Source organism: Haemaphysalis longicornis, unplaced genomic scaffold (assembly GCF_048455015.1).
Source record: "Haemaphysalis longicornis isolate Haplotype H1 unplaced genomic scaffold, Haemaphysalis longicornis Haplotype H1 scaffold_1, whole genome shotgun sequence".
NCBI lineage: Eukaryota > Metazoa > Arthropoda > Arachnida > Ixodida > Ixodidae > Haemaphysalis > Haemaphysalis longicornis.
In genome coordinates this window covers 286,908,736-286,923,545 of record NW_027526203.1, presented here as the reverse complement: position 1 = coordinate 286,923,545, position 14,810 = coordinate 286,908,736, and the positions used below count along the sequence as shown (strand labels likewise).

Below are 14,810 nucleotides of genomic sequence, written 5' to 3'. Positions count from 1 at the left end.
AACGACGACAAACCGCCGCTATTTCACTTTCTTTCTGACACCGAGCTGCGTGCGAGACAGAAGCGTACTATTCCCCGAAAAAGGTTAGCGAAAGGAGCTTTTATTTACTGCTCGTCCGCAGCTTGGCAAATGCGTCAAGAATGGCGATAAAGAGCACGTCAATGTGTGTGCTGGCATTGTAGAGAGCATACCCTCGGCAACTGAATCACTGTTGCAATTGTCAGATGCATGTTGCATTTTGTGGGCACAACAGCAGAAAAGATCCACTTTTTTTTGCATAGGCTTCTGCATTTTTTTAATCGCAAAAAGAATAAGGTTACCGAGACAGCAGTTCACTCATAATGCCCAGTGAGTGAAGGTGAAGCCGACAGCTGCAGTGGATTTTTTTTTTTTTTTTCGGCAGTCTTCGCTTTGTTTTCTTTTCCTTGGGGGCTGGGGGGAGGGGGGAGGGGGGAGGTGTAGGTTTCCCTGTAATCAGGCACATTGCCGAACTGTAAAAGGAGCTCTTTAAACCACCACCTTTTTGTTTTGCAGACATTTTCATTTTTATCACCAGGATGACCTTTATTTATGGGGGGTCATATGCCAAAAATACCTTCACTATATAAAAAGACCTCATCACCTATGTCAACTATGCCAACTATGTTAATATCACAGGCAAAATAAATATGTAAATATGTGAGTATGTAAATGTTCGCTGTGAATGAGTTTCTGCAAGCGCACGCATAATGAGCAATGTACAAAGCCAAGAATTATTAAGAAATACTCGAACTGCCGTTTGCACCCTAAACTTGAATTCTACAACCAACTTGTTTTCATCAGAAGCCAGAGGCACTCACAAGTGTAATCTTTGTTTTATAGTGTTCAATAATGTTTTGAAAAAGCACACAATGACACCGCACTGCATCTCAAAGGTGTGTAAAAGGAAAGCATTGAAGACGCTGAGTCCGAAGGGAGCTAAAAGGAAATAATTGGCCCCCGTGCAAACTTTTCTTTCGCACCGCATCGCCGTGTTTCCCCTGCTTTGAATCCGGAGTTAGCCCTCCACTACGGCGCGCCTGATCGCCTGCGTTGCATCGGCGCGTTAAACCCTACAATCAATTAGTCCTAGCAGGTGTCAGAAATTACTGCTGCATGTCACTCCCTATATCAACCTAATTATGGGTTAAAAGAAAATGTCTTGAACCTCGGTGCCTACGGCATGCAAGCACTGAGCACCACAGCCAAGCCAGTTAGGCTTTCGATGTGCATGAATATTCCCTAGAAGCGAACAGCACCGTTTCCAGCTGCTTCAATGGTCATGCTGTGAAATCGATTTTCAAGTTTGAGAACCGCAGCTGGGTGAGGCTATGAGCAGCACAGTCAAAGGTCAGGGAAGAATTTACATCATGTCGGAACCCTACTACCCCTAAAGCCTCCCACGCGTGGGGACGTCTGAGAAATTTCTCAGAATCAAACCTGGACACCAGTTGTCAGTTTTGAGCATGCGTTCTGCCTGATGCGGATTACCCATAAGGCTGAAATTATAAGACTTTCCTGCTGGTTTCGTTTTGTAGAAACAATTGAGGGCACAACTAAGAACAGCGCGTTTCTATCGAGAGAGTGGCGCCAAAGGTGGGCGCAGGTTCTGCCATGAGCGGCTGCACGCACGGAGCAGCAGCGGCTGCCCGATGCCCTCCGATCTGCGGTGGTGCCCCCCACACTAGCTTTCGTCCCCAAATGAAGCTTGGGTGGGAGTTTCATGACCGGAAAAAGCCTTGAAGGACTCTGATCAAACACACACCGACCTTAAAGTTGGCTTCACTTATAAGCACTAATGCATTGCTGGGAAGGCATTTTTCCGGGAGCAATATACACCACCTTGTACGCCATTTGCCTTTCTAGACGTGGGCGCCGCCATTTTGCTTTTTCTGACCAGGTGCCAGTGCTGTCTATTAAGCGAACGCTGCAACCACCATGCTGGCTGTTAAGTCCTCCGTTCTTTCCATGTTTCTATCCAGTGTGCGTGCGTTACCCAGTGAACCGTACTGGTCTGGCATTAAGTTAGAGGTTGCAGTGCTTGCGTGTATGTCCTGCTTTGTTTTTATCACCTGCGGAAGAATACAAGAGTAGATTTTAGGTCATCATTCGCTGCTTGCATGGGCGATGGCGACCTTGTCTGCTTCGAGCAGCAGTAGCACTGGCGGTGGTGCCGGTGGCACTCCGCAGTTTCGCGATGCAAACACTACCGGTATGGGGCCGACTGGCATAAAATAGATATCGGGAAGTAAATACATATTTTCAATGCCGCCTTGCTTGTGATATTCGTCGATTAGGCACGTCTACTGAAGTGGAGACGACAAATGCGGAGTGAGCGCTCTGTGTATGCCTCGCTGACCCGCGCTCGCGATGGACTCTCAACAAGGCGATTACCACACTGTTGACATTGCAATACAATATGATCCTACTGAACTAATGACGATTGCTGACGAGTGCGAATTACCGTATTTACTCGAATCTAGGCCGATACTTTTTTTAAAAAGTCGTTTCCGAAAGTCGGGGGTCGGCTTAGATTCGAGGATGCGGCTTTCCTGTCACTGCTAGCCACTCAACGCCATCTCGCGGCCATAAGCTTGCAGCTCTGCAGGTGCCATTTTGCTTGTTTGAATGTTGTGAACTCGGCTCTGAGCGTTTCGTGCTTGCTTGCATTCGTCGCTCCGTGACCTCGAGAAGCGCCCGTGTTCGCGGCACAATGGCGCCCACCAAGCGGTGCCACTACACCGCGGCTTTTAAGCGGAAGGTAGTCTAGGAGGCTGAGAAAACTTCGAACCTTCAAGCACAGTGCGAATTCGGCGTCGATGAGAAGCACGTGCGCCGATGGCGGAAGCAGTGGAATGAACTTTTGAGCTGTGCTGCCAAGCGAATGGCCTTCACAGGACCCAAGAAAGGTCGACACCACGAGGTGGAAAAGGAAGTCGCTGACTTTATCCAGCAGCAAAGACAGGGTGGAATGCCTGTGACGACGGAGATGATACAGGCGAAGGCGAGGGAGATCGCAAACGTACGAGACGTCGCACGGACTCGGTTCAAGGCCAGCAGGGGCTGGGTCACTCACTTTATGAAGCGGATTGGGTTTAGCCTGCGACGGTGGACGTCTGCGTGCCAAAAGCTGCCCCCTGACTTCAAGGAGAAGCTGGTCGCATTCCAGCGCTTTGTCATCAAGAAGCAGGTGGAAAAGGAGTACCGACTGGGCCAGATCGGTAACGCCGACCAGACCCCGGTGTATTTCGACACGCCTGTGGCCTACACCGTGAATGACAAGGGCGCGAAAGAAGTCAAGGTCAAAACTGCAGGCTACGAGAAGCAGCGCGCCACAGTGATGTTGTGTTGCACGGCCGATGGGCAAAAGCTGCCGCCGTACATTATTTTTAAGAGGAAGACTCTTCCAGCCGGGGAAGTTTTCCCTAAGAACGTCTTTGTGCGAGCCCACGAGAATGGTTGGATGAGTGGTGCCCTCGACGAATATTGGGTCAAGACTGTTTGGCAGCGACGTGCCGGTGCTCTGCTGTTTAAGGAGTCACTCCTCGTTCTGGACTCCTACCGCGGCGACTTGACAGATGCCGTTAGGTCCGTGCTTTTGGAGGGTAGTACGGCCATTGCGGTAATACCCAGCGGTATGACAAGCCAGCTACAACCGCTCAACGTGGCCATCAACAAGCCATTCAAGGACAGGCTGCGGAAGCATTACAATGACTGGCTGACGCTGCAAGATCACCAACTGACACCAACCAGGCGCATCAAGTACGCTTCACTCAGCCAATTGGCGAACTGGGTCGCCGCGGCATGGGCCGAAATTCCGACCGAGGTAATTGTGCGGGCCTTCCGTAAGTGCAGCATTTCGAACGCGCTGAGCGGAAGTGAGGACAGTGCGCTGTGGGAAAAAGACAGCGACAAAGAGGACCGGCATGGGCCGAAATTTTTATGTCAACTTCATAAAATTTACTTCACCAATCCGTTACTCAGAAATAGATTATTGTCCCAACCAACTTATGTTTCCACTCACATTGATCATCGTCATAAAGTAGAAATTCTGTCAGCGCACACCAAGTGTTTTCATGACTCATTTGTGCCAAATACTTCTGCATGTTGGAATCGTCTTCCTTATGACATTGTTGGTATCAAAGATGCTGCTTTATTTAGAGTTGCTGTTCCGAATTTTATTTGTACGTAGCCTTTAGTTCAACCCTGTAGCAAGCGATGTTACTTGATTGCAATTTTTCTGTTGTTGAATTTTGATTTGTATGCTGTACATGTATGTATGTACCCACTCCCCTCTGTAATGCCCTCGGACCTTGAGGGTAAGTGAATAAATAAAAAAATAAATAAATGCGGTAACTGCGAAGAAAAACAACAGAATTGCACAACCAGTCAAACTACTATTCCAAAGTTATGATCATGCTTGGCCTCATTCCACGCAGCGTATGTGCACTGTCAATTGGAGTACTGTCGCTATTTGTTGACCCTTTGCTTGTGCAGCGAATGCTTTACGTGGTTAGCAATGGCTGTTTTGTAATTGTAGTACTTTACATTCCGTGACAATGCATGATGAGAAACTTTTCCTTTATCCGCATGAGTCCTGGTTGAGCTATTTTTACGAATAAAATGTTCGCATGTCTCAAGCATACCTCGGCAAAGTTGGCGCGGCTCACTCAAACTCACTCACAATTTTTTTTTCGAATCACCACTCACTCAAACTCAGACTCAATGCTGAGCAGCACATCTGCGCTCACTCAAACTCAAACTCACATTGAGCTCAAAACTCAGAACTCACTCGGACTCAAAACTCAAAATGTACTCAGAACTCAAAATGTACTCAAACTCAAAATGTACTCAAACTCAAAATGTACTCAAACTCAATTTGGACTCAAAACTCAAAATGTACTCAAAACTCAAAATGTACTCAAACTCAAAGTGTACTCAAACTCAAAATGGACTCAAAACTCAAAATGTACTCAAACTCAAAATGAACTCAAAACTCAAAATGGACTCAAAACTCAAAATGTAGTCAAACTCAAAGTGAACTCAAACTCAAAATGGACTCAAAACTCAAAATTAACTCAAACTCAAAATGAACTCAAAACTCAAAATGGACTCAAAACTCAAAATGTGCTCAAACTCGAAGTGAACTCAATACTCAAAATGTACTCAAACCTCAAAATGTACTCAAACTCAAAATGTACTCAAAACTCAAAATATACTCAAAACTCAAAATGTACTCAAACTCAAAATGGACTCAAAACTCAAAATGTACTCAAAACTCAAAATGAACTGAGAACTCAAAATGGGCTGAGAACTCAAAATGAATTCACAACTCACATGGCCTCACAGAGATTGAGACAGTCAGAGAGTGAGAGTGAGAGTTTGAGAGTGTGAGATTGAGAGTGTGAGAGTGAGAGTGTGAGTGTGAGTGAGAGTGTGAGTGTGATTGAGTGAGAGTGAGAGTGTGAGTGAGTAAGAGTGAGAGTGGGAGTGAGAGTGAGTGTGAGTGAGAGTGAGTGAGAGTGTGAGTGTGAGTGTGGGTGTGAGTGTGAGTGTGAGTGAGAGTGTGAGTTTGAGTGTGAGTGAGAGTGAGAGTGAGAGTGAGAGTGTGAGTGTGTGTGTGTGTGTGTGTGAGTGTGAGTGTGAGAGTGAGAGTGTGAGTGAGTGTGAGTGTGAGTGTGAGAGTGAGTGTGAGTGAGAGTGTGTACCTTTTGCTGTATACCTTTTGCGATATCCTCATAATTATAACCAGAAAGCATTTTCATATTTGTCCCACGTGACCCCCTCGACGAGACCTTTAATTTGACACCCCACACACCCTAGCAGGGTCATATGGAATTCATACCAGTCAAACTAACCATGACTCATGACTGTAACCAGGACGCATTATTTAGGTGTCCGACATGATTCCCCTAACTGGAACCTTCAATTTGACGCCCCACATGCTTCAGCGGCCTCACCTTGAATTTAACCCCATCTATGACTCATAATGACCATCTCATGATTCGAACTACGAAGCCTTTTTTTATTTGTACCACGTGATTCCCCTCTTCAAGACCGTAAATTTGATACCCTACACTCCCTAGCGGGGTCACTTAGAATTTCACCCCAATATAAGACTCGCCACGACAATCTAATGGTTATAACCAGGAAGCATTTTTGTATTTCTCCCACGTGATTCGGCTCATCAAGACCATTGATTTGATACCCATCACATCCTAGCGGAATCAATTTGAACGTTAAACCAATCAATGACTAACCATGACTATCTCATGATATAGCCCTACCACATTTTTGTCCGACGTGATTTTCCTTATCGGAACCTTCAATTTGATACCCCGGACACCCAGTGGCATCATTGTGAATTTTAACGTAATTTATGACCGATTTTGACTAGGTCATGATAATAATCAGGAAGCACGTGATTACCCTCATCGAGACCTTTAATTTGATACGCCCTAGCGTCATGAACCTGAATTTTAACCGAGTCTTTGATTTACCATGACTACGTCATGATATATCCATATCTCATGTTCGTCCCGAATGATTCCCCACATCGAGACCTTGAATTTGATTCCCCACATGCCCTCGCAGCGTCATTTTGAATTTTAACCCAATCTATGACTCATTATGACTGCCTGATGACTACAATCAGGAAGCATTTTTTTTATTTACCCCGCGTGATTCCGTTAATCCGGACCTTTCATTTGATACCTTACACGCCTTAGCCTCATCAGTTTCACTTTTCACCCAATCGAATGTGGTCATTATTCTGTCTTAAGGGGCGCTGCCCAGTCAATTCAGCTAATTCATTTGAAACAGTAGAAAGGACAGCCCCCGCCCCAATTTCCCCCCGGCTCTCACCTCTTCCTTTGTGACCCCTAGTATATCAAGCCGTTAACCGTAGCAGGCGAACAACCAGCACGCCAGCGCCGCCGTGTGCTTTCCCACCAACCTTTCCCACGCTCTTAGTGGATCCGTCAGGAGGAAAAGTTAAGACAACCCTTTTTTATGACCTCACCAGTCAATTATCACTCACGCGCCCAGCCGCGAAAATTAGGTATACACCAAGTGCTTATGGCCATAAAAATTCAACAAGAAACTAAAAAAAATCAGACACCACCTCCCTCCTAACCGATCATGCAGATCGCGATTGGTGCCATACCCGCAGGTAACTTGAATTCCGAGCCCACAGTGACGCATGAAACTTAACAGCCAACCATAGCTGCCTGTTAGGCTACTCATATGTACTCAAACTCCAAATGGAATTAAAACTCCTATTTACTCAGAACTCAAAATGTACTCAAAACTCAATATGTAATCAAACTCAAAATGTGCTCAAACTCAAAATGTACTCAGAACTCAAAATGGACTCAAACTCAAAATGTACTCAGAACTCAAAATGGACTCAAACTCAAAATGGACTCAAACTCAAAATGTACTCAGAACTAAAAATGAGCTCAAACTCAAATTGTACTCAGAACTCAAAGTGAACTCAAACTCAAAATGGACTCAAACTCAAAATGTACTCAGAACTCAAAATGGACTCAAACTCAAATTGTACTCAAAACTCAAAATGGACTCAAACTCAAAATGTACTCAGAACTCAAAATGGACTCAAACTCAAAATGTACTCAGAACTCAAAATGGACTCAAACTCAAATTGTACTCAAAACTCAAAATGGACTCAAACTCAAAATGTACTCAGAACTCAAAATGGACTCAAACTCAAAATGTACTCAGAACTCAAAATGGACTCAAACTCAAAATGTACTCAGAACTCAAAATGGACTCAAACTCAAAATGTACTCAGAACTCAAAATGGACTCAAACTCAAAATGTACTCAGAACTCAAAATGGACTCAAACTCAAAATGTACTCAGAACTCAAAATGGACTCAAACTCAAAATGTACTCAGAACTCAAAATGAGCTCAAACTCAAATTGTACTCAGAACTCAAAGTGAACTCAAACTCAAAATGGACTCAAACTCAAAATGTACTCAGAACTCAAAATGGACTCAAACTCAAATTGTACTCAAAACTCAAAATGGACTCAAACTCAAAATGTACTCAGAACTCAAAATGGACTCAAACTCAAAATGTACTCAGAACTCAAAATGGACTCAAACTCAAAATGTACTCAGAACTCAAAATGGACTCAAACTCAAAATGTACTCAGAACTCAAAATGGACTCAAACTCAAAATGTACTCAGAACTCAAAATGGACTCAAACTCAAAATGTACTCAGAACTCAAAATGGACTCAAACTCAAAATGTACTCAGAACTCAAAATGGACTCAAACTCAAAATGTACTCAGAACTCAAAATGGACTCAAACTCAATCGGACTTAAACTCAGTCGTGATCACTCGGCTCAAACTCACTTAAGCTCAAACTCACCATGCCACACTAGCCTCGCGCTCACTCAAACTCAAACTCACGCGTGAGTTTGAGTCCAAATGAGTCTGAGTGAGTGGACTCATGAGTGAATTTGCCGACCTCTGGTCTCAAGCTGCCCTTGCACATTGTGCTGTCTGCTTACCCTGCTATCAACCAGCATTGCACGATGGAGAAAGTTATCCTTTCATATCGTTTGGCAGTGTAATGTGTTCACCTAAAAATGTAAATAAACACCGAAATTTTTAAACGCTGGGTTGGATGATCGGGGAATTGTTTACAACGCCAAGCGACTGTAATGACCGTACAATGTACATCATTCTAAATTGATTACAAGGAAACAGAAATGATTATAAAGCTATACTGTTAAGGATGAAGTTATTTACTTCTAGCTTTTAAAGGGACACTGAAGTGATGTGTAAACACTGCGGGATTACTAGCGCAAATTGTAGTCTGGAGTCTCTAGGTCATGTTTCGACCACTCTCGCTGCATTTACGTGATGAGCTCTCGCCGTTCACCACTTTTGTGACGTCACAAACCATGGTACCCGAAAACGTATAGGGCGTCGTCCCGTTTTCACGCTTCTGGCATTTTCTGTCTACATAAACAACTGCTAGTTGCGAGAATGATGTATTTAGATTCTGGGCACCATAATCCATCGATACAGGCCAACTTGTTCCCACCCTTTAGTGTCCCTTTAACAAACAGTGCCAAATTAAAAGTACTTTGCCTAATTAGATTAGAAATTATCTCTATGTTCTCACTATATAAAACGCTGACTTTCCTTTGCGTTAGACAATGTACCCTCCAGAAATTTTAAACCAGACTTTTAAAATACAGGGCAAATTTAAAAAATAAGCCATAACACAGTTAGCAAGTGTTTCCTTAACTCTTTCGCTACCGCAGAAAATTGACCAATTTTGGGGGGTCCAAGAAAACATTTTTTTTTTCTGCTAAAAAATTATTTAGGCACTAATTGCAGGAGCACAAAATGCAGATTATTTAACGGCCTTTCCAATAACACCAGTTTTTTAAAGGTTTTCATATATCATAGTTGTGAAAAAAAATATCAAAATCAAAAGTTTTGCCAAGTTGTCGAAAAAAATGATAAAAAAGGAGTTGTGTATATCAAACCACCGGTAGTAGAAAAAAATTAGAATATACATTTTGCAGGGAAACATTTCAAAAACACACCCTAAAAAAAATGTCGACTTGCGCGGAACAGTTTTTCAGATATAAAAAAAAAATGTTAGCACGCACGGTGCTCGTGTCATGCGGTGAAGCCCAACCTCTAATTCAAACTGTGCAAGTTTGGGTGGTTCCTTGGAATAAATCTGGCGGTTTGACGTTATCAGAGGCACCAATTTGCCCCCACATAACGTAAAAACATCTTGTCAATGGCTGACTTTGCATTTACAGCGAGCACAATATTTGGGACAAGCACGCGATGCAGAAAAAAACATGCATGAAGTTGAAAACGGAACGCCGTGGCTGATGTTTGTTGTCGTTCACGGTCAGTTATCTCTCAAAACATAAAGCTGAGCTTTATTATCATCTTCTTACTCGCAATTGTAGCCTTGCTCGCAAAAATGAGGTACGATGAGCTAGAATCGTCCCCTGCGATCTTTGTCCGAGTAGCAGTCGCGCGCTAAAAAAGATCAGCACAACGAGCCTCCTCTATTGCAGCGCCACCTAACATTTTTCAAATGAAACAGTACAAAAACTTATCAGAGACTCCGTTCGAATAGACAGTTCAACTAAGCAGCAACATTAGACACCCGGATATACCCTCGCATGAAAACGAAACTGGAAGGCGAACAGCTGGCAGTGTAAGGCCGGTTTGAAGCGCTGTCCTCGGCGGAACAGATATCTGGCGACTGGGTGTGACCTTTTGACTTGCATCTGAAGTTCTTATCGCAGAAATGGGGTTAGGGTGGGGGGAAATGAGGAGCGGCGTGCTTTGTTCGAGGATCAGTCGCGGACGCTTCAGGCGCCATGGCAGTTAGCCTTGAAGTTGGGTAACTGCGTAGTTGCGCTAAATATGAATTTCGCGATGCAGAAACGAAACCGAAACTGTTGTAAACTGTTTGGGAATGGTCCTGGGGTAAGTAGAACTACCAGAGTACTTAGGACAACTTGCGCAAAGGCAATAAAACTGCCTAAAATCATAAAGTAGCTTTGCAACCAGGCACTGCTTGACATTTTCAGCCGATTTCTGGGATTATTACTGTCAGAGCGTGAACCTGACGATTGAAAATCGTTTGCTAGTTCCCCATTCACGCCCTTATAGCAAAAAACAAGCGCTGGTGCAGAGTAATTACGAGTTGCACGCATTCTTCGTTGGTAGCCTTGAGGCGCGATGACCACGCCCCTTTTCCACAACCAGGTGATTCAAAAGCGTGTCAAAAATCACGTTTCCGTTGCAAAAATGAAAACAAAAGTGATTTTGAAAGGCCATTTTCTGATCTAACTCCGAACAGCTTTACTTGTTCGAGAAACGCCTGGAACGCTATGAAAAGGCGCTCCCAAAAGTATCGATCAAATTGATCGATTTTGATAGGCGCGGTAGCGAAAGAGTTAAACTAAGGCAAGAGGAAATGTGTACAGGGCTGTATTCAAGGGCTTTACTGAGTGGAGATATGCACAGGGTATCTCAGAAACAAGGATGCGATGGTAAAGTGGGTGCACGTACCGGATGCTTCCGAAGAGCTCTGCCCCAGGTACGTTAGCAAGCCTATCTTTTTCTCGTACTCTTCTTGCTCAGCCTTCTTCTCCTTTTCACGGTCCGCATTGGTAGCATGCAGGCTCCTCTGGTGTACATGCAAACAGGTCGAAAAACGAAGCAGGAGTGGTCAAAAAAAAGGTGACAAACTACCCCCAATGTTTGTGAGTTTCCTACATTTTGAGCCGCACTCACATGTTTCACCAAGATATGATGCTTAATAAGAAAAAAAGAAAGGGAAGAAAACCCCGCTTCAACTGCTGACCCTACTTTGATAGTCTTTCTGCTTGCATGTTACATAAAAACAAGTACATGCTTGAACTACATCTCAACACAGGTACCAGTAACTGGAATATTTTCTTCACTAACCTTACTCTGATGGTCAGTGAAGTCCCGTAGCTCCGCGCCTGGTAGCCCGACAGGGAGCCCATAGGCCGGAGCTTGACCAGTGCTCCGACGGCCACTGTTCAAGGCTTCTGCCCTTAACCTTAAAACTCCCTGCCACGTTTGCTCACAGTGTGAGTGTGGGGGCTCGGGGTCCACGGTGTCACTAATACCATCACCTTGAATACACAATGTACCCTGTGTGGGGGACCACATCCTTGGGATCACGAGAAACAACACCTTAGCCACTGCAGCGGGTAATCGATCTAGGTATGTACAGACAGATTACAATATATAATTAGTCCACAGAATGGTGTGATTATTAGCAGTCTGTCTTCATTTTTACCCTTACTTTTATTGCGCTAACAACAATATGTGCGCTATATAATCCCCCTATGTTGTAATACCCCTCACGGGGGCCTTTAGGGGTATTGTGAATAAAAAATAAATAAATAAATAAATAAATAGCAAAACTCGTTGCAACCCTGGAAAAGAAGCATCACAATGAAGCTAGAACTTACATTGCAAACTAAGATACCCAGTGCACACAGCGAAAGCCCCATGATGATGAGCATTGACAGTACCTCGGCCTTTTCCACATCCTTGAAGAAGTTCAAGTGGCCCCCTGATGTCAGATCAGTCACAACTTCAGCAGTTGCTGCTTTCTCGAAGTCAAATCCTCCTTGTTCTTGTGCTTTCACCTTGCCACGTAGTAAGTTGATCCTGGCTTCTGACTCCTGTGGCAAGATACAGTGTTTTCAAAAATTATAGTAACAACAATAATGAACACGACAAAAAAACATTTAAAGAAGCCTTGTAAGATTACTAATAATGTCAAATTATCTTTCAATCATCTTTTAATCCCAGGGATTGTCACTATCACGCAGAAGCGCACACGTTTGCCACACAGTGTTCCAAAACAATGCGCAACACTGGCAGTGCCACCGTACAGCCGTTAAACGGCCACCGATGGAACGCCAACTACAAATGCGACATGTTAGCAATATTAAATTTCGTGGCACACTAATGTTTGGGTTAACCCTTTGAGGGTCACAGATGTACATGTACGGCATCAGCAAACACTTTCAAAATGGTCAATGGCGTACATGTACGTCATTGCTTGTATGTTTAAAAAGCACGCCTTTTTCGCCAACTTTTCTTGCTTGGCATGTGCTGCCACACTTCGGAAATACGTGAATTTTTTTTCTTAAACGATGGCTCTTCTTTTTATTTTTTTATGATTTACTTCAGCGGCGTGCCGGCTATCACTTGAGTATCCGGTAACGAGGGGGCGTGCTGGGTATCGCCCACCGGGCGCCTCTCGCTACTTGCGCCTGCCACAGACCAAGGTTGCCTGCGAAACTGATGACTCTTTTCTCCTTTTTTTGTATTTCATGGGAGTGGTGCGCCGTCGATCGCTTGCGCATCCGGCCGCGTTACAAGTGTAGAGTTCTGTCCAAACAAAATGAAAACCAGCCGATTAGACGCCCTTTCTCAGCTTGGGACTTGGTGTAGAGGCATCGCCTTTGCTTGTGGGCGTTATAGTCCCAGGTTCAATTCCCGGCGGTTTGTATTTTTTATTTACTGTGTTTTGGTGGCCATGCCTAGCGTTTTGTAATAGCTATACTTCATGCCCGCCCTACAATTCACGCGCCGAGGGCAGTAGGTCTTCATTTTTACTCAACCAATTGAACAACTACCGCTCACTGACTAGCCAGTCACTGGTAATTATTAATCACTGTCACTAATTACAGATGATCGGACATAACTCTACCGATGGCTACGTCGGCCTTGGCTTCAGCAAGCGGTAGCGGTTTGGCCCGTTGAGTAAAAATCAAGACCGACTGCCCTCGCCGCGTGAATTGTAAAGCGGTCGTGAAGTATGGCTACTACACAACTCTAGGCACGGCCACCAAAAAAATAAATAAATCAAAAATACAAACCGCAAGGAATCGAACCTGCGACTAACGCCCGCAAGAAGAGGCGATGCCTCTGCACCAAGTATAAATACGAGAAATGAAGTCTAATCGGCTGGTTTTCATCCCGTTTGGACGGAACTCTACACTCGCAACGTTCGTTCCGTCTGGACGGAGCGCTAAGCTCTCATTTGGATTAAGTCTGGACGGAAGGTTACCCGTAGCACTTACTTCCGTCTGGACGGAACTTTACCACTTGTTATCGTTCCGTCCAGACGGAACGCTAGACACAGCCTAATGGAAACAATGACTCAGGAGCAATCAACCCGACTTACGGCAAGTTGGATTCTTCTTTCAAGCTCTTTTTCTTGCTGAGCGGCGAGGGCCTCATCCTTTCGCACCCGGTCGATGTTTCGCTTTGTGCGAACATGCCAGCTGTAAAATTAAAAGGTGAGTTACGGAGAGCAATCCACAAATTTTACAGGATTAGAAGCAGCAGCACTGCATTTTCCCAGGACACTACCTACTCACAAAACGTTTCGGCACAAGGTGAGAACGGAATTTTCCTGTATGTAAATCGATATGACAGGCAAGACACTTATTCGGCACTAGATTACTTCTAGTTACATATTTAATAAGTGATTGACACTACTCCGTACCCCCACAACTGAAAATAACACCGGAAATACCGCAATTCACACAAATGTTTACGTTCAACAAGAAAATGCGCTCCCGCAAGACAGCGAGTTCAAAGCACGATTCCGTCTGAACAGTACAATTGAGGCAGTTTGTGAACAACTGAAGGCATTTCCAAGCAACCAAAAACCCGTTTTTGTCTTTTTCAGATAAAGACGTACCTTTTTTTTGGCAAAATATTCATTTTTGCAGAACAGTCACTGCAACAACTTTGCTGCTACAGCGAAAACTCGCAATTGCTACTGTGCCTCAGTGTTTCCAACTGCCTCTTAAAAATTCTCCAAAAACAGCGTAATAAAAATCCCAACGTACCCACACAGAACTTTTTCTCGCTCTAAGTTCTCCTTTACACATCAACTTCAGTAAAAATTTCAAAATAATAAATCTGGAGAACACTTTGCATTCGTGCGGTGATATTCAAATTTTAAGGTGAAGCCGTGTTTTTTTTTTTTTTTTTTTTTGCGCGTGCAAGGAGAGCGACGGGTTCACAGACTTCGACGGAAATCTAATGCTATAAATGTGTGAGTACCAAAAGCTTATCATAGTGAATAGGGAACAAAAATGCGAGGGTCAAATCACGTGGGAGTGGGGTAGGAGACAGTCGCGAGTATTGACTACTGCTACTGCCTTATTTCAGAGCGACTTTATGAATGGTTGGATGGAATGAGCATAGAT

The 14,810-nt window shown here is 44.2% G+C and overlaps 1 protein-coding gene across 1 annotated transcript in view; it reads right to left on the bottom strand.

Annotated features, from left to right (window-relative positions):
* The window catches only part of LOC144147328 (leukocyte receptor cluster member 1 homolog), a 33,772-nt gene extending 19,347 nt beyond the window's left edge, over positions 1-14,425 (bottom strand). The window contains exons 1-4 of the mRNA XM_077679447.1: positions 14,297-14,425; positions 13,775-13,874; positions 12,108-12,260; positions 11,110-11,227 (exon numbers count right to left, since the gene is read on the bottom strand). Of these exons, the coding sequence (XP_077535573.1) occupies positions 11,110-11,227; positions 12,108-12,260; positions 13,775-13,874; positions 14,297-14,319 (394 nt within the window). The 5' untranslated portion in view covers positions 14,320-14,425. The remainder of the gene's footprint in view (positions 1-11,109; positions 11,228-12,107; positions 12,261-13,774; positions 13,875-14,296) is intronic.
* Between the last annotated feature and the right edge of the window lie 385 nt (positions 14,426-14,810).